Source organism: Vulpes vulpes, chromosome 3, assembly GCF_048418805.1.
Source record: "Vulpes vulpes isolate BD-2025 chromosome 3, VulVul3, whole genome shotgun sequence".
Classification (NCBI taxonomy): domain Eukaryota; kingdom Metazoa; phylum Chordata; class Mammalia; order Carnivora; family Canidae; genus Vulpes; species Vulpes vulpes.
The window spans coordinates 124,000,887-124,019,355 of NC_132782.1; the positions used below are offsets into that span (position 1 = coordinate 124,000,887).

An 18,469-nucleotide genomic window follows, 5' to 3' on the forward strand; every position below is an offset into this window, starting at 1 on the left:
CAAAGGACTGATCTTTCTGTTCTTTGAGGGACTGACATCTTAAATGGTGCAACTGTTTGCATAATGTACCAGAATTCGTTGAAGAAGTTTGCGGCACTGCCATGGGAATGGTTACAGTCTATAAATCAGGGTCCTAGAAAGCAGTGCTTATGTGAGGTTTTCTTTAATCCCCCAAATTAGACAAGTCCAAGAAGCTTTTCCACAGCATGCTGCAGCTAGTGTTTATATGTGACTAGCATCACAATTCTCTCTTAAATCATCTATCCCTTTCTTTCTGAATGAACACTATACCTTCATGAGTATATATATTTCCATAACTCTTAAAATATTGAAGACCTAAAGTGTATGTTTCTTTAACCTCAACAATTTTTTTTTACAGAGTAATACTAATATTTCAAAATCTGATCAAAGATGCCAAAAATCCTTTATAGAATGTAAACTGTTAAATTTATCTGAATTAAAGCATACAACAACAATAAACATCATCAACTGTTATTTCAAATATTTGGCAATATTTTTTGAGCTTACTCCAATAGGAAAAGCGGTTGGATTATAGCAAGACACAGCATTTTAGAATATTTTCAGATCATCATTATAAACATCATTGTTTTTATATCATCATGTTCCTAATATTTATTGTTTCTACTATCTACAATGCACTAAGCACTCTACACACACTTTATGTCATTTAATCCTTAAAAAAAAAAAAAGCACATTATTAGGTTTATAGTTATACACATCTTGCAGGGGAGTTTCTTTTTAAAGTCAGAAAAATTACTTGTCCATGATCACCCAGCTAGGAAGAACCAGAGCCATGGCTCCAGAGCTTTTGCCTGCTCTGTGAGGTATGAGCAAGACTACATTCTCCATGAAGGCCACAGCTCAGGTTTGATTCTCACTTTTATATCTATGCAGAGCGTAACGTCTGGCATATAGTGGATGATCTGTAATAAACATTTTTTAGATAATTTTGCCTCTCATAGAATAATAACAATAGCAGAACCTTCCAGCAGGGCTAGGCCTATTCCTTGTAGCTTGGGTGAAAGTATTCCAGGAATCTCACATTGGAACGCATTGGAACTCATCAGGTAGATGAATTTTTCACAGAGAAACATTGTATGTGGCAAGAAGATCGATGACTGAATTCTTGGAGTTAATGGGTCTTTCTACACCGATCTGAGAATTTGACTGCCACTGGATGGCAGGGCTTCCATAGACTTTTTAGACAGTTTCCAAGTGGACTTTGGGAATAAAGCTCATTGGTAGGTAAATTGGAAGTCGTGGCCATGTAAAGGACTTGAAAGGGCATCAGACACCGCTGCTGTGTGGACCAAAGAGAACATTTACTACTGTGGTGACAGATTTGATCCCCAACCCATCTCGGGTCTGGTTCTCACTTTTTGTTTTGTTTATTATCTTTAAAATAGTAAGTAGTGAATTGTTCCATTAGTAATTGATGTTTTTATTTTTTCTAGTTGTATAAGTTTGGAGAGACGATTTCTATTGTTTTTTGGACAGACACTTGGAGACCAGAAAGCTTCTTTGACAAAGTGAAGAAGAATAGACAAAACGGCATGCATACATTATGCTTACTAGGTAAGGATTTTGGAGTTTCCTTAAAGCACAATATGGAGTGGTCATATTGTTCTCATTTTGTTCTGTGGATGACTAGCTAGACGTAAGAAAGGACCCAGTCTAACCACTCTGCATGCTACACGCTTTCCCATACTCTGGGATGTATGCATTTTCCGTTCCAAACACCACATGGCTATTCCTGCCTGCACACTATAGTTCATGCTACTCCCGTCCTACTCCCCGCCCTCTCATGGATCCTCTCCAGCATTCTATATCTTACCCATTATCCATCAAGACCCTGTCAATTAACTGCAGTTCAGCACACCTGTATCAAACGTTGATTCTTACCAAGTGCCCTTCTCTGTATGTTCTAGAGATGTTCTCTGAATACTACAGTATTGATGCTATCAGAATCACAGATTTGAAACAGACTCTGGAGATCATCTTATTTTACAGATGAACTTGAGGCCTGGAGATATTAAATCATTTTCCCACTGTGTTACCTACCTTATCTTACTATATTTTATGCCCATTTTAGAGTTAGGTTTTTTTATGGAACACTAAGGAAATATTAGAAATACGTCCTGCCCTCAGGGTTTTGAAATCTAGTTGCTAAGTACAAAAGTTTAAAGAACAATTAAGTTATATTGTATGGAGAGGCAGGAAAGACAAACCAGAACTTTGGCTCTTGAATTATCTTTCTAAGAGCTGCCCCTTTTCTTGGCTTTCCTGGGAAAAGACAAACAAGGCTAAACAATCTGTCTTCCTTGCTCCATTAACAAAAGCAGGAACAAGGTGTGAAGTATAAGATATCATGATTCCAGATCCTCAAACCATAGATCTCATCATTTAATCATCTGGAATTCTCATCATTTAAATTAGTATATATTTATTGGATGCCAGCTGTGGTCCAGACCCTGTAGGAATTCGTGAGAATATACCATGTTAGAAAACTACAGAGAATTTAAAATGTACTCTGAAAGATAAGATATACATGATGTAATTAGAGATTAACAAAATATAATAACTATATAGATATTTCAAAGAACAAAGAGCTTTTGAGGGGAAGTGAACACAGACTTTATGAAGGAGTTGGGACTTAATGCTACTGAAGGAGTAGTTTAAGATGGGCTGGTGGATGGGTGGTAGTAGAGCCACGTGAGTGAATTTATTCAGTAGACATTTATGGAGCATCTGCTGGGTACTTTGCATTTCTAGGTGCTTACTAAGGTGAATAGAAGATGCTTACCTTCTCTAACAAGTAGTAGAAAGGAATAATTGTGGCCTGTGTGAAAAAAAGGAAAGAATATTAAGACAGGTCTGGTGTGAGATTAAATATTCAATAATGCAGTCTTTTAATGCAGTTTGATCAAAAAGCATTTGCCTGTAAAAATTCTCCCCAACACTCCTCATTTTTAAAACCAGGTTCTATAAAACATACCATTTAAAAAGTTAAAATAGTAAACTAAAAGCTTTATTGTCACAACATTTCAGAACCTTAAGGTGAACAAACTAGTAAGTGTGTTGAATTTTTAAAAATTTTTAAAAATCTTAACAGATGCCATGTAAAGGAAGTATAAGTTGACATTTACTGTTAATGGTACTGCAGGCTATTTTCAATAACCAATACACATTTTTTCTTCTATGTGCTAGGCAAGTGGAAATTTTAAATAATTAATGATATTTTGAACCTGAAAAATACATTCACTGCTGCTTATAAGAACATTTACAAATACTTATAAAGGATTAACCTCTGCTGTATTTTCCTAGGAAACTGTTTAATCTCCTTTATAAGAACAACTTTAATAATCACTTACGAAAGCTATAGAAGTCTATCAAAAAGACCCTTCAGTTATGCTGTATTTATTTTTGCAAAACCAAACTTTGGCTGAACCATTTGTTTTTAGCATGTAGAACAGGAAGCAGCTGTTGCTCTTGCTGTTGTGTACTGAGTTCCTGTGAGGATGTAGAGTGCTTGTAATTTTTTACCTTTTACCAAATTGTTCAGCTGCGCATCAGTGATTAACAAGTGTAAGGAATTGAATATTTGTGACACTTGCATTTCAAGCTTCAGGGAAGCAGAGATTATATGCCTTCTGGACCTGGTGGTAGCCCAATCCCTGGTAGTCAGTGCTTGGGAAAACGCTGTTGAGAGTATGAATATTTCTTATTAAAGTGCTTATTTATAAGTTATTAGTCATGTCTTACCCATTCACAAGAAAGCAAAGGTTTCTTTTCAAAATATGAGAATTTTCTTCTGTTAACGTTCCATGCATTAAAGCTTATATTCTTGTGCCTGAAAAATAAAGAACAGGAACACAGTGAGAGTTGGGTCTATGCAGTTATTCTAGTAGAAATGAACACAAAGATTTTGATTAGCTGTTAGGTAGTGTATATGCCAATATTTATCTTACCCTTTCCTGTGTCTTCTTTTCCAAGAGGAAATTAGATCCTTTCAGATGGTCTTAGGGCCAACCTCATGTTTGTGTTCTAACTAATGACCTTTACACACCACAAGCTTCCATTCTTCTCTGTATTTCAATAAAACACTGGCTAGATACAAGTGTGAAGGAAGACTGTCATACGCTCTCAAATGAGCATTTAAGAGACTTGAGAAGAATGTTTCCCAAAAATTTAAGCAACTCAACTGAAATTTACACACAGGGTTTTGGATAAAGTAGTTAATTAAAAGAGAACTATTTTTTGCTTCTTACAGACATCAAAATAAAGGAGCAGTCTTTGGAGAATCTAATCAAGTAAGTTCTTATCTGAGAATGTTTATGTCTATTTTTTTATGTCTGTTTTTTTTTTAAAAGATTTTATTTATTGATTTGAGAGAGGGCAAGAACGTGCACACAAGCAGGGGGAAGGGGCAGAGGAAGAAGCAGACTCCCTGCTGAGGAGGGAGCCCACTGTCGCTTGATCCAGGGACTCTGGGATCATGACCTGTGCTGAAGGCAGACACTTAACCAACTGAGCCACTCATGCACCCCTGTTTAAATCTATTTTTAATTTCTTGCACAATAAATTCTACCTGACATGAATTCTAAAGATTGTTGAAAATCAGCTTTCATTAACAGTTAAAAATTAAACACTTAATCTTATGAAAGAATGATAAGCAATGTGATAGGGCAGAAATATCAATAGGTCTTACAGATTGAATACTGAAACCAGTGGGTGGTTGGCACCTAATAGGCACCTGTAAATATTTGCGGAGTGAATTAACGAATTGGAAGTCAGAAGACATGGATGTGAGTCCTGAGTCTGCCTCTGGTTATGTGCCCTTAGGCAAGTTACTTTGGTTTCTGAGTCTTATTTGACTAATGAGCACATGAAACATGGCTAATGTAACCGAGGAACTGAATTTATAATTTAATTTTAATTAATAAAAACAAAGTTTAATCCGATTAATAGTGAAATGAAATAGGGAGGCCAGGCAAAAGTTGGTCAAAACAGGCTTTTAATGGGATGCGCTCTCTCGAGGTTCCGCAGGCCACAGGGGAGGGAGAGAGCCAGGAAGTCACGGGCTGGGGAGGGCAAGTGGGCTTTAATGGGAGGGGAAAGGGGTCGTGTGTCTCTATGGGGTGATAGGTATTAGGGCATGTTACTGGTGGAATCTGCTTGGGGCAATAACTCCTCATGCCCTTATATGGGGTCTGGGTAAAGTACAGTTCAGGTTTCCTGCATAGGTCCTGTCTTCCCCTGATGACGTGTCCTCGGTCGGTCTGCTGGTGGTGGGAAAGCTCTGAGGTGGGAGCCACAAGGTGGGGCATCTGCTGCCATTTTGTTGGTGCCTCCCTATCCCCCTTGATCCCGCCAGCCCAACAAATAATACTCAACTTAGTTATTGGAAAAGTATATTTAGAATAACTTCAATGTGTAAATCTACTTTTATAGCCATGAATTTTATGAAATTTAAATACAGATTAAATATTTCTAATGAAAATTTAACATTTGAATTTTGTGCTATAAGTATGAAATACCAGATGTCAAAAACTTGGTATAAAAACAGTCTCTTTTGGGACGCCTGGGTGGCTCAGCAGTTGAGCATCTGCCTTTGGCCCAGGGCGTGATCTTGGAGTACTGGGATCGAGTCCCACATCGGGCTTCCTGATGGAGCCCGCTTCTCCCTCTATGTCTCTGCCTCCCTCTCTCTGTGTCTCTCGTGAATAAATAAATAAAATCTTAAAAAAAAAAAACCAGTCTCTTTAATAATTTTTATAGCTGTTGGGACACCTGAGTGGCTCAGTGGTTGAGCACCTGGCTTTGGCTTGGGGTGTGATCCCGTAGTCCCAGGATCGAGTCCCACATCGGGTTCCTTGCATGGAGCCTGCTTCTCCCTCTGCCTCTCTCTCTCTCTCATGAATAAATAAAATCTAAATAATAATAATAATAATAATTTTTATAGGTGTAAATGTTGAAATCTAATATTTTGGATATATTGGGTAAAATAATATTAAAATTTTTCCTTTTTAATATGGCTGTGAGAAAATTTAAAATTACGTTGTGGTTTGCATTATATTTCTCTTGGACATTGCTGACTTAGAGAATTATTTTGAAAGTCAATAAAAGTGCAGCTCTGGTGGCTCAGCCATTTAGCGCCGCCTTCAGCCCAGGGTGTGATCCTGGAGACCCGGGATCGGGTCCCATATCGGGCTTTCTGCATGGAGCCTGCTTCTCCCTCTGCCTGTGTCTCTGCCTCTCTCTCAGTCTCTATGCCTCTCGTGAATAAATAAATAAAATTTAAAAAAAAAAAAGAAAGTCAATAAAATCTGTATGAACTGTTTTGTAAGCTACGTAGTAGTGTTTTTATCAGATTGTTGGGCAGACATGGTAGGCTTTAAGCCATCAGAAGTAAACACATCTGATCCTCCAAGATTTTCAGATATTTACTGCTTTGGTTTCCTTTTCTTATAGGAAGAAGTGAAAAGAGGAATATATAGTTTAAACATGGTAATAAAAATGAACACTATAGAACCTGATTAAGCCAGGATCTAGAACAAATTGCCACTTAATTTGAACTATTTTTGCCTAGGGTATCACTTTAAGTAAAAGTAACTTTGATTTGAAGATTTATCATTAAGTTGTTGGATTTTTACTTATGCCAACATTTCAGTGGGATCAGAGGACAGTTGAAGTAGAACAATGAAAAAAAGTTTAAACTTAAAAAATTATGGTATTCATGCTTTAGTATACTAAAGTGGGTAACATGAGTGCTTCAAACAGAATATGGACTTATTACACTTGGGGAGATAATTACATTAAAAATGTATTATGTAATCTCGTGGCTAAGAACAGTGGCATCGAGTTTTATATTTACAGAGGAAGGAAGATCTATGAACCTCCTCGGTATATGAGTATAAACCAAGCAGCCCAGCAACTTCTGGAGATTGTTCAGAATCAGCGAATGAGAGGAGAAGAACCAGGTACTCAAGGCCCTAAAGGGGCTTCTTATGTTTCCTACTGCTGCATTGAGATGTGTACATGATATAACTTCACATATACCCCCACACACACATCACCACAACCCAAGTGAGAGTGTGTTTGCATTGTATTTTTTCTTGTCATTTTTTAAATCACTTTTAAATTTCACAGGCTGAAAGTTGTACCAAAGGAAAAATAATGAGAGTTCTTTCTAGGAAAATTAATACTATTCCAGAAAGTGAGGCTTTTTCACAAATTAACTGTAAATCAGGTTTTAGGCAGCCCGGGTGGCTCAGCGGTTTAGTGCCGCCTTCGGCCCAGGGTGTGACCCTGGAGACCTGGGATCAAGTCCCACATCAGGCTCCCTGCACAGAGCCTGCTTCTCCCTCTGCCTGTGTCTCTGCCTCTCTCTCTCTCTGTGTCTCTCATGAATAAATAAAAACTTACACTAATAAACTCATTACGTTCTAAGGTCCTGTTTTTGAACACCTATATCTTAATGGAAAAAGATACATGAAGAGATTCTTGAATGTTGTTTATTTCTTTCGCATTAGTAGGCCTTGTTTAAAGTCATGAAACAAATAATTTGCAAGGGTGTTGCATATCCTAAATTTTGAACCTTAAGCCTAAACTTGTATGGATGCTTATCCTTGTGAATATCATTTGCCTCATTTTGATCATGTTCAGTTGGGACAAACTTTCCCAACTAAACAAAACCATGAAAATATCAGTACTTAAAAGCATAAATAATATCATAATGCTTGTTATTTGTTCAGGGCTCTGTAGTAGTGGTGGTGGTGGTTGTTTTAACAATTTTATTTATTTATTTGAAAGAGAGCAAGAGCATGAATAGGGGGAGAGGCAAAAGGAGAGGGAGAAGCAGACTCCCCTGCTGAGGAGGGAACCTGATGTGGGGCTCAATCCCAAGGCCTGGAGATCATGACCTGAGCCACCCAGATGCCCCACAGCTTTGTAGTTTACTAAATACTTTAATGTCTCTTATCTTATCCCTTAAAACTATCACTTAAGAAAGATAGTATTCTATTTTAAAAAGTGAAAAAAACTGAAGTTTGACATAGCCTAATTAGGTGGCCGAGCGAAAAATCCAATCTGTGTATTTATCTCATAACCCGCTTATTTTTCTAGTATATCTTGGTCAATGTGAACATACTCAAGCAATTTATTAAAAATATAGGCAGGTAGTAAACATTGTTCACTCTTAAAGACAAATGCTATGCAATCGTAAAGAGTATGGATATATCAAGTCCTGAAAACTTAAACTAGTTAGGTAGTGCATGTAACTTGGAAAAGCCTTAGATAAATCGATATCTGTAATGAGTGACTAAAGAGATTGAAGATATTGGGGGCTTCATTAAATGTACTTTTGGTACTAATGTTAGTTTTAATGTTGGACAAGATATGTATTTGCTGAATTGAATGGCAATTTTTTTTTTCTTCTCTTAATAGCAGTCACCGAGAAGACACTCTGTGTTGGCTTAGCCAGGGTTGGAGCTGAAGACCAGAAAATTGCAACAGGCACTTTGCAGCAAATGAGTACTGTGGACTTGGGAGGACCGTTACACTCCTTAATTATCACAGGAGACAACATGCATCCACTGGAGATGGAGATGCTAAGTCTGTTTTCCATACCAGATAATAGTTCAGAATCCTGTTGATGAACTTCATGAACATTTTCTATTGTTAGATGTTCATTTGTTTCAGTCATATATGCATATACACATTTGCATAATGTATAGTTCTTTTGGTTTACCTAATAATTATAAAGCAAGTGACTAAGAAGAAAGATGTTGATTTAACAGTACTTGGTTTCCTGTGGTAATTAGTTTTTTTTTCCCTATGTCATTATCAGTTGTTGCAACTATTTTGGTGATTTTTCAGGATGCACACACATGGAGCAGACCAAGTCTAAAACTTGCAGGGGCATTCATAAACAGAGTTGTTTAAAAGCAGTTTTTACTTATGAAATAAGTTTATACAATGTGGAACTTTCTTCTTTCTTAAAAAGTCAGCTCTCCTGGCCACAAGATGGGTTGTCTTGACAGCAGATGGTATTAGTGCATATAAGCAGAGTTAGGAAGAATAAGTCCTACTTACTTAAAGCTCAGCTGAGCACATGCCACAAAATGACATCCTTTTGAATTGCCTTGTCTTGTTTAAGTGACATCCTAATTATGTGGTTCATATTCTGCTGTATTTTGGAGGTTATATAATTGTTGAATTATGAATGTTCAGCCAGCCATGTACAGTTGCTGTTTGGTTTTAAATAGCATCTTTCACATCCAAGTTGACAAATGGAAAACTTACCGACTACAAAATACGGTTTTAAAAAATTTAAGTTTGGAGGCAATGGGTTAGTCAAGATTTTTCATATCACATAACTCAGTTGATATGTCACTGTATGTATGCAACCAGTCACATTCATTTTCCCAGTTGTAAATAGCACTCCGTTTATTATTTTTCGTGACAGTAGAGTCTTAATATTTTTTGTTAGTTCATAACAGGAATGGCTTTTCTATATGTGAGTTTATTGGTCTAACTAAATATCTTTGTGGCTTAATCAACCATAGCTTAAATTTCATTAAATTCATTGAAAATTGAACATACACTTTCCTACTTCCTGGAAGCATTAATTAACAAGACATTATTTTGGGACACCTGGGTGGCTCAGCAGTTGAGTGTCTGCCTTAGGCTCAGGGCGTGATCCTGGAGTCCTGGGATCGAGTCCCGCATCAGGCTCCCTGCAGGAAGGCTGCTTCTCCCTCTGTCTCTGTGTGTCTCATGAATAAATAAATAAAATCTTTTAAAAAAATTATTTTGATTTCTTTCTTTTTTCTTGTTTTTAAAGTGGTCTCCATGCCCAGGATGGAGGCCAGCACTGGGCTTGAACTAACAATCCTGAGATCAACAGCTGAACTGAAATCAAGGATCTGATGCTCAGCCAATTGAGCCACCCAGGTGCCCCTGACTTACTGCATTTGAGATAAAATATATTTTACTATATGAAATATTCCATTTTTAGTCTTTTACACGAAAGAGGAGAGAGCAAAGGACATTTAAATGCCAGTTCTGTGTTGCTTTCTTTTGAGCCATTAAAGCGAGCATTGAAGAATTATAAAAAGAAAGACTTCTAGTTTTGATAATGGTTGAATAGCTTGTAATGTACAGCCCTCCCAATTGTAAACTCTGGACAAAATATAACTGTCTAAAGACACTGGGAAATGACCAAAAGCAGGCTGAGGACTGTGCTTATACATAGCTTTTTCCCCTCAGTACATTCCCCAATCTGGTAAAGGATGGCTAGAATGCAAGAGAAGGTTACAATCTTACTGGCTTGAGGTGTCAGAAATTGGGAAATTGGGGGCTGCTAGTGGGGCTATAAATTGAGGAAATTCTAGAAATGAAGGTGGCACTGAAGGAGAAGCCAGCTTTCCAATCTGCATATAAATCTCTTAACTCTTTGGCTAACTCCTAAATTGCACTTGTACAGGGAAGTCTCCGTGAACCTCGTGGAAAGCCAGAGATAGAAGTCTGGAAAATCCGAGCAGAGCTTGTTGGTCTGTATTGTAAGAGAAAACAATTTCAAGTTTGAATTCTAACAAGTTAGAAGGCTTGGTAAGCACCTTAGGCTTTCTGTCAAATCCTAGAATGGCTGTGTGTTAGAAAAGACTGCCCAGGACTAAGGATTTGCCATTGAAATTAAGACCAAACCTTTTTTTTTTTTTTTTTTTAAAGATTTTATTTATTTGACAGTGAGACCGAGCGCATGAGAGTGAACTAGAGCACAAAAGTGGAACAAGAGTAGGGAGAGGGAGAAGCAGACTCCCTGCTAAGCAGGGAGCCTGACCTGGGCTTCATGCGGGGCTGGATCCAGGGCACTGCAATCAAGACCTGAGCTGAAGGCAGATGTCGAACCAACTGAGCCACCCAGGTGCCCCAAGACAAAACCTTTATGTAAAGTCAATCCTCCACAAATCAAGATGGGTAGTCAATAATTTAACTGCCAGCTGGAACAAATCTTAACACTTCCATGGTATGATAACAAAATGAGTCTCTTTAGCATATCAATGGTGACAAGAATATGATACAATAATGCATTAAAGAAACAGGAAAATGTGATTTATGGCCAAAAGAGAAAAAACACAGAAAGATCCTAATATAATCCAGAACTTGGAATTAGCAGATGGGAATTTTAAAGCAGCTAGTAGAACTATGCTCCAAGATGAAAAGGAAAAACAGTTGTAATGAATATATACAGAAGGGTGCTCTCAGAGAAATGGAAATAGAAACCCAAATGGTTGGATTTAACAGCAGCATACAGATGGCAGATGGATAGAAATTATCCTATCTGAGGAGTAAAGAATAAAAAAAGGTTGGGGGGACAGCCCAGGTGGCTCAGCAGTTTAGCGCCTGCCTTCAGCCCAGGGCCTGATCCTGGGGACCCGGGATCGAATCGCACATCAGGCTCCTTTCATGGAGCCTGCTTCTCCCTCTGCTTGTGTCTCTGCCTCTGTGTCTCTTGTGAATAAATAAATAAAATCTTTAAAAAAAAAAAAAAAAAAAGATTAGGGGGAATAAAAAAGAAAAAAAGCACAGAGTGTCAAAGCAATGCGGGGCAATATTCAGCAGTCCAATGCATATGTAATTGGATTTCCAGAAGGAGGAGAGAAAATAGAGGACAGAAAAAAAGATGAGTAAGTAAAGGTAAAATTTTCCCAAGTTTGGTGACACTTATCAATGCATAGATCCAGTAAGCTCAGTGAACTCTAAACAGAATACAGAGAGAACACCTAATACATCATAGTTAAAACTGATGAGAACCAAAGAAAAAATCTTAAAAGCTACCATGAGTGGAAGTAGGGAACCTACTATACACAGGGGAATAATAAATGTTGGCTGCTTCACCTCAGAAACAATGGAGGTTATTAGACTACACAAAGAGAACTGTAAAGTACTGAAATTAAAAAGCAAAACCAAACCAAACCCAATCAATCCAGAGTTCTATATCCAGTAAAAGCATCCTTCAAAAATGAAAGCAAAGCAATCTTCATGAAAACAGAACTTGTCACTAGCAGACCTACAAGGAAAGCTGAGGGAGTTTTTTTAGGCTGAAGGTAAATGACATCAGTTAGAAGGAAGGAAATCGTTTTTAAAAGATGACTGACAAAGGTGCCTGGGTGGTACAGTTGGTTAAGTATTTGCCTTTGGCTCTGGTCATGATCCCAGGGTCCTGGACTAAGCTTACAGTCAGGAAACCTGCTTCTCCTCCCTCTGCCTGCCACTCTCCCTGCTTCTGCTCTCTCTCTCTCTCTCTCTCTCTCTGATAGATAGTAGATATAACTAACAATTTAGCATGGTACGCTGGTGTATAGTTAGATATATTTCAACAATAATACAAGTTTCAGGAGTTAAAGGGAATTAAACAGTGGCAGTTCTTACATTTTCAAAAGTTGTGGAATACTAACTATAGACTGGTAAGGTTATTATGTATGCTATGTAGTGAAATCCCTTGGCAACTGCTATAAAAAAATAAGGTAGAAGTAAAAAAAAAAAAGAATTAGAGGAATTAAAATTGAATACTGAAAAAAAGTTGCATTCTCAAAGAGATGATTTATCAAAAATAGGAAAGGAGGAATTATAGGTTAAAAATATATGACAAATACCAAAATGGCAGACCTAAATTCAGCCAAACTAGTAATTACTTAAATATAAATCCAACACTCCAGTCAAAAGAACTAGACGTCTTTAAAGGCCCAACCATATGTTGTCTATAAGAGTTAAACTTTATTTATTTATCTTTTAAAGATTTTATGTGCTTATTCATGACAGACACAGAGAGGCAGAGGGAGAAGTTCATTGCCTGCAGGGTGCCTGAAGTGGGACTCCAACCCGGGACTCCAGGATCACGCCCTGGGCCAAAGGCAGATGCTCAGCTGCTGAGCCACCCAGGCATCCCAAGAGTTAAACTTTAAAGACAGAAGATGAAAATAAAAGAATGGGAGAAAAGTAGAACATACCAACAGTAAGCATAAGAAAACAAGTGGCTATATTCATATAAGACAAAATAGACCTTAAAGAAGTAGCATACTGGAGAGAAACTTTTCATACAATCAGTTGAGGATTTTAATGAACCTCTTAGCAACTGATAAATGTCAACAAAAATATTGATTTGAACAAAAACCATTTAGACCAAATTGATGCTGATAGACGCCTCCACCCAATAGTAGTAGAATAGACATTTTCAACAAAGTAGACCATATGCTTGGCTCTTAGCCACAGTGGAGTTAAGTTAAAAATCACTAACATAGGTGTCCCAAATATTTGGAAATAAAATAATGCAACTATTTTTAACTGAATAAAAACAAAAACATAAAATGTGAAAATGTGTGGAATGCAGATAAAACAGTGCTTAGAAATTTATAGCTATAGAAGCCTATGTTAGAAAAGAAGGAAGTTTAAAAATCAATGATCTGTTTCCATCTTAGCTAGAAAAAAAGAAAAGCATATAAAAACTATAAGCAGAAGGAGGGAAATACTGAACATCATAGCAGAAATCAGTGAAATAGAAAATGGGCAAACAATAAAATTAACAAAGCCAATGAAATGTCAAAAATTTTAAAGGCTAACAACAGTAAAAGTTGCAAGGATATGGAGTAACAAATTTGCCTGCTCTTGGTAGGAATATAAATTGACACAACTACTTTGGAAAGTAGTTTTCAGTTTTTTATAAATTAAATCCCATGAACTAGCAAGATCAGTTCTAGGTATTCACCCAAAAGAAATGAAAACATTGGCAAAAAAAATTGTACAAGAATGTTTATAACTTTATATGTTTATTCATTCATAGCTCCAAACTAGAACCAAGCCATGTGTCTATCAATAGGAGAGCGGATTTTAAAAGTTTGCTATATTTTACAATGGAGTATTAGCAATCAAACAGAACAAACCATTGACTCCTGCAACATGAATTTTAAAAAGATGTTAAATGAAAGAAGCCAGACAGGAAAGAGACTGTGTAATTCCATTTATATGAAATTTAGCAATAGAGGGAACTAATCAAAAGAAAACCGGGTTTGCCTGTGGAGTGAATGAAGATTGGCAGGGGACAAAAGGGAACCTGAAAGTACTGGAAATGTTTTGTATCTTGATTGGGTATTGGTTGTATGGCTATAAACATTTACGAAAATTTGTTCAATATATGGATTCAGGAACTGCATTTTTTCTGTATAAAGATTGCCAGATAAAATAAGGCACCTAGTAAAATTGAATTATAGATAAATAATGAAAAAATGTACACATATATACATTTCCCATTCCATACTTGGGACACGTTTATACTAAGGAAATTGTAATTTGTTTGAACTGAAATTTAACAGGGCTCCTTATTTTAATTTGCTAATTCTGTAGAGACTATTCCATATATAATTTAACCTCAATTTAAATGAAATTGTTGGGGCGCCTGAGTGGCTCAGTTGGTTGAACATCTAACTCTTGATTTTGGCCCAGGTCATGGTCTCAGAGTCGTGAGATCAAGCCCCACACAGCACTGAGCATGGATCCTGCTCAAGATTCTCTCTCTCTCTCCCCTCAACCCCTCCACCTACTCGTGCACTCCGTAACTAAATGAATGAATGAATGAATGAATGAATGAGTGAAATTGTAAAATGAAAAATGTGCATTATTTATCAGAAAAAGGAACGACATTATCTTTGTTTTACTATCATGAAATCGCAGGGTTTGGTAGTTAAATTAGAAATACCTGAATACTGGGATCCCTGGGTGGCGCAGTGGTTTGGCGCCTGCCTTTAGCCCAGGGCGCGATCCTGGAGACCCGGGATCGAATCCCACGTCGGGCTCCCGGTGCATGGAGCCTGCTTCTCCCTCTGCCTCTCTCTCTCTCTCTCTCTCTGTGTGACTATCATAAATAAATAAAAATTAAAAAAAAAAAAAAAGAAAAGAAATACCTGAATACTACATTCATTTACTTAGCAGTTTCTAGCGCTTTAGTAGTAAATTCTCTGAAACCACTCCTATAATCTAGACACAAAACAGTTTCAACACCAAAAAACTCCTTCCCACTATCCCTTTATATTCATGCCTTTACCCATCCACTTTTTAGCAATTATATGGAGAGTTAACAAATTCACATTAAGGGTTTTTGTTTTTCAAGATTTTACTTACTATTAGAGAGAGAGAGAGAGAGAGCATGAGCAGGGGGAGGAGCAGGCTCTGCATGGAGCAGGGAGGCAGATGCAGGACTCGATCCTGCACCCTGGGATCATGACCTGAGCTGAAGGTAGAAGCTTAACGAACTGAGCCTCCCAGGTGCCCTTCACATTCAGGTTTTTATGTGACATAGAGTCTATTTTTCTAGAGAAGACAGGAGTGGGATTCCTGGGTCATATCGTGAATGCACATTTATAAGAAACCGCTGAAATGATTTGCAGTGTCTCTATCATTTTGCATTCCCACCAGTACTGTGAAAGAATTCCTGTTGCTCTGTAGTTTTGTCAGCATTTCATATTGGCAGTATTTTTTATTTAAGTTATTCTGTGTGTTGTGGTATATGTCATCATAGTTTTAATTTGCTTTTGCCTAGTGACTAATGATGTTAAAATCTTTTCATATGCTTGTTATTTTTATATCCTATTTAATGAAGCATCCATTCATATCTTTTAATTTGAATTGTTTTCTTATGCTTAAGTTTTGAGCATTCTTTACATATTCTGGATACAAATTCTTTGTCAGATACGTGATTTGCAAGTTTTCCCCCCAGTCCATAGCTTATCCTTTTATTCTCTTAAGCATGTCGTTGGTAAAGCAAAACTTTCATTTTGATGAAATCCAGATTTTTTTCTGTGTGGATCATGTTTTTGTTCCTATGTCTAAGAACCCATCATCAAACTGAAAGACAGATTTTATTCAATGTTTTATTGTAAAATTTTTATGGTTTTGCATTTAGATCTAGTTTTAGAGCTTATTTTTCTATAATGTGTGGATTTTAATGTCAAGGTTCTTTTTTGGCATAAAGATGTCCAAGTGCTCCAACACCATTGGTTTTTATTTATTTATATTTATTGATTTTTCATCATTAGTTTTTTTAAAAAACTATCTCCATTGAATTGTTTTTTGCACCGTTGTCAAAAATCAGTTGGCCATATTTGTGTGGATCTTTTTGCTTTTTGCTGATTTATTTTTCTTTCCCTTCTGTGATACCACACTATCTTGATTACTTAGGATTTATGGTAAATCTTAAAAATAGGTAGTGTGATTCCTTTAATTATGTTCATCTTTTTCAAAATTGTTTTATATATTCGAGTTCTCATGCTTTTCCATATAACTGGTTGATATCTGTAATAAAGCTCATGAGATTTTCATTGAAATTATTTGATTATGATGCATTTAGGTGTAGATATTTTGGGGTTTGTCCTTTTTGGAGTTGGCTAATAGCCTCTTAAATTTGTAGGTTTATTCACCAAGATTGGGAAGTTTTTGCCATCATTTCAAATGTTTTTCTAGCACTCTCTGATTTAGCACTGTATTCAGAGTATTTCAAAAATTTTTGCAGCACTGATTCAGCACTGTATTCAGAGTCCTTTCCAGGACTCTGATAACATAAATGTTACATATTTCTTGTCTCCCACAGGTCTCTGAGATTTTTTTTTTCCTGGCCTATTTTCTCTGCCATTCGGAGTGGATAGCTTTTATTGGTCTATCTTCCAGTTCATTGACTCTTTCCCCTGTTCAATTTGCTGTTGAACCCATTCTGTGTGGTTTGGTTATTTTTGTTTTGTTCTGTTTTTTTTTTTTTTTTTTTTTTTTTTTAGTAATTGATATAAAATTTCCATTTGGTTCTTTTTTCTGTCTTCTATTTTGTTTTAATATTTGTTGCAAGATTATTTCTGATGGCTTGTTCGAGTATTTTTATAATGGCTGCTTTAAAGTCTTTGACAGATAATTCCAATATTGATGTCATCTCAGTCTTATCTGTTGATTGTTTTTCTTCCATGAGTTGAAATTTGTGTGGAGTAATTTTTTATCGTAGCGTGGACATTGTATTATGTTATGAGATTCTGAGTCTTAGATTCTATGGAGAATGGCAATCTATTTGTTCTAATAGGTAGTCAACTTGGTTAGGTTCAGAATATAATTACCAATCTGCCTTCTGTGGGCTATGGTTCCAATGTCAGTTCAGCTTTCAAAGATTGTAGTTTTGTTTGGATCTATTTCAGGTTTGCACTACACAGTATGGGACCTAAACTCTCTGGGACCTAGTTGACTGGATAGTTTAGGTTGTTGTTTTTTTTTTTTTTTTTTTAAGATTATATTTATTCATGAGAGACAGAAAGAGGCAGAGACATAGGCAGAGAGAGAAGCAGGCTCCATGCAGGGAGCCTGATGTGGGACTCAATCTCAGGACCCCAGGATCACATCCTGGGCTGAAGGCAGGTGCTCAACCACTGAGCCACCCCGGCATCCCAGATAGTTTAGTTCTAAAGGTGTTTTGGTATGCTGAATAGGACCACATCCAAGCATTAGTGACTTGACGGTATTCCTTGGAGTTCATAAACAACTTTATGAGTAACTTCTCATAAAGTTACTCAAGTTTTAGAGTAACTTCTTGTTACTCTACTGTGTGGCTCTGTCTCATATCTTCATGACTGAGCCTACATCCTGACCCATGTGGAGAGACAGAAAAAAGCAACAGGGGCTTGTTCTACTCTTTTGAAACCATAGCTCCGCTAAACAGAAAAACCCCCTCCTCTTGTATTGTAGCTCTTGTGGGTTTCCATAGTTCTTGGCCACTACTGCAGAATTGCATGGGAGAAGTCTTCGGAAGCCAATAGGAAGTCTTTGCTCCAACTACTAGAACTACAAATGTAGTAACTTTGTCTTGTTTTGAAGTTCTGTAGAAATCTATGATCTGTGTACAAATTATTGCTCAAGGGGAAGTAGTTATGATGCACATACAGGACAGATAACCCCTGTAAAGTTAAACAGCAGTTTGATCTAACATTAATGCCTATGGTGGGAAAACAGTGATGGCTCATTAGACAGATATTATTTTACTTATCATTTTGGAAGTGGTATGATATTTCCAAAGTCCAAGCCAAATGGCAGGATTTTAATTGCTGTAAAACTGTACTATAACTGAATGTGAATCTGAATTTCGTGTTTATTTATACAGTGTCACCCTTTTAAAATACTATTTCTGCCTACATTCATGAAATATTCTTTTGAATGCTTTTGTTTTTGCATGTTTTTAATCCTTTGGTTTTAGCAGTGGCTCTTACAAGAATTTTTTACATTAACCATTTTCCCAGGAGGAATTAAACTTATTAAATCCATCCATTTTTCCAGTAAATTTTGATTGCCTAAAGTGTGCCAGACTCAATGCATTTGAGTATGATCTTACTGTTACCATTGTTACTTCTCTTGGTTTTTAGGAATT

General features: G+C 36.8%; 2 protein-coding genes across 3 annotated transcripts in view; one reads left to right on the forward strand and one right to left on the reverse strand.

The window, feature by feature from the left end:
• Positions 1-9,829, forward strand: part of DPH5 (diphthamide biosynthesis 5) — a 35,875-nt gene extending 26,046 nt beyond the window's left edge. Inside the window, exons 4-7 of one of the 2 annotated variants that reach the window (XM_025996580.2) lie at positions 1,476-1,596; positions 4,292-4,331; positions 6,898-7,001; positions 8,467-9,829. In XM_025996580.2, coding sequence (XP_025852365.1) covers positions 1,476-1,596; positions 4,292-4,331; positions 6,898-7,001; positions 8,467-8,675 — 474 coding nt within the window. In that variant the 3' untranslated portion in view covers positions 8,676-9,829. Of the gene's footprint in view, positions 1-1,475; positions 1,597-4,291; positions 4,332-6,873; positions 7,002-8,466 lie in introns of both variants that reach the window. The other variant, XM_025996579.2, reaches the window with a different exon arrangement.
• SLC30A7 (solute carrier family 30 member 7) overlaps positions 1-18,469 on the reverse strand; it is a 149,455-nt gene that overhangs the window by 38,761 nt on the left and 92,225 nt on the right. The window contains exons 12-14 of the transcript XR_012000739.1: positions 14,777-14,932; positions 3,784-3,871; positions 2,825-2,860 (exon numbers count right to left, since the gene is read on the reverse strand). The gene's annotated coding sequence lies outside the window, so the exon portion shown is untranslated. The remainder of the gene's footprint in view (positions 1-2,824; positions 2,861-3,783; positions 3,872-14,776; positions 14,933-18,469) is intronic.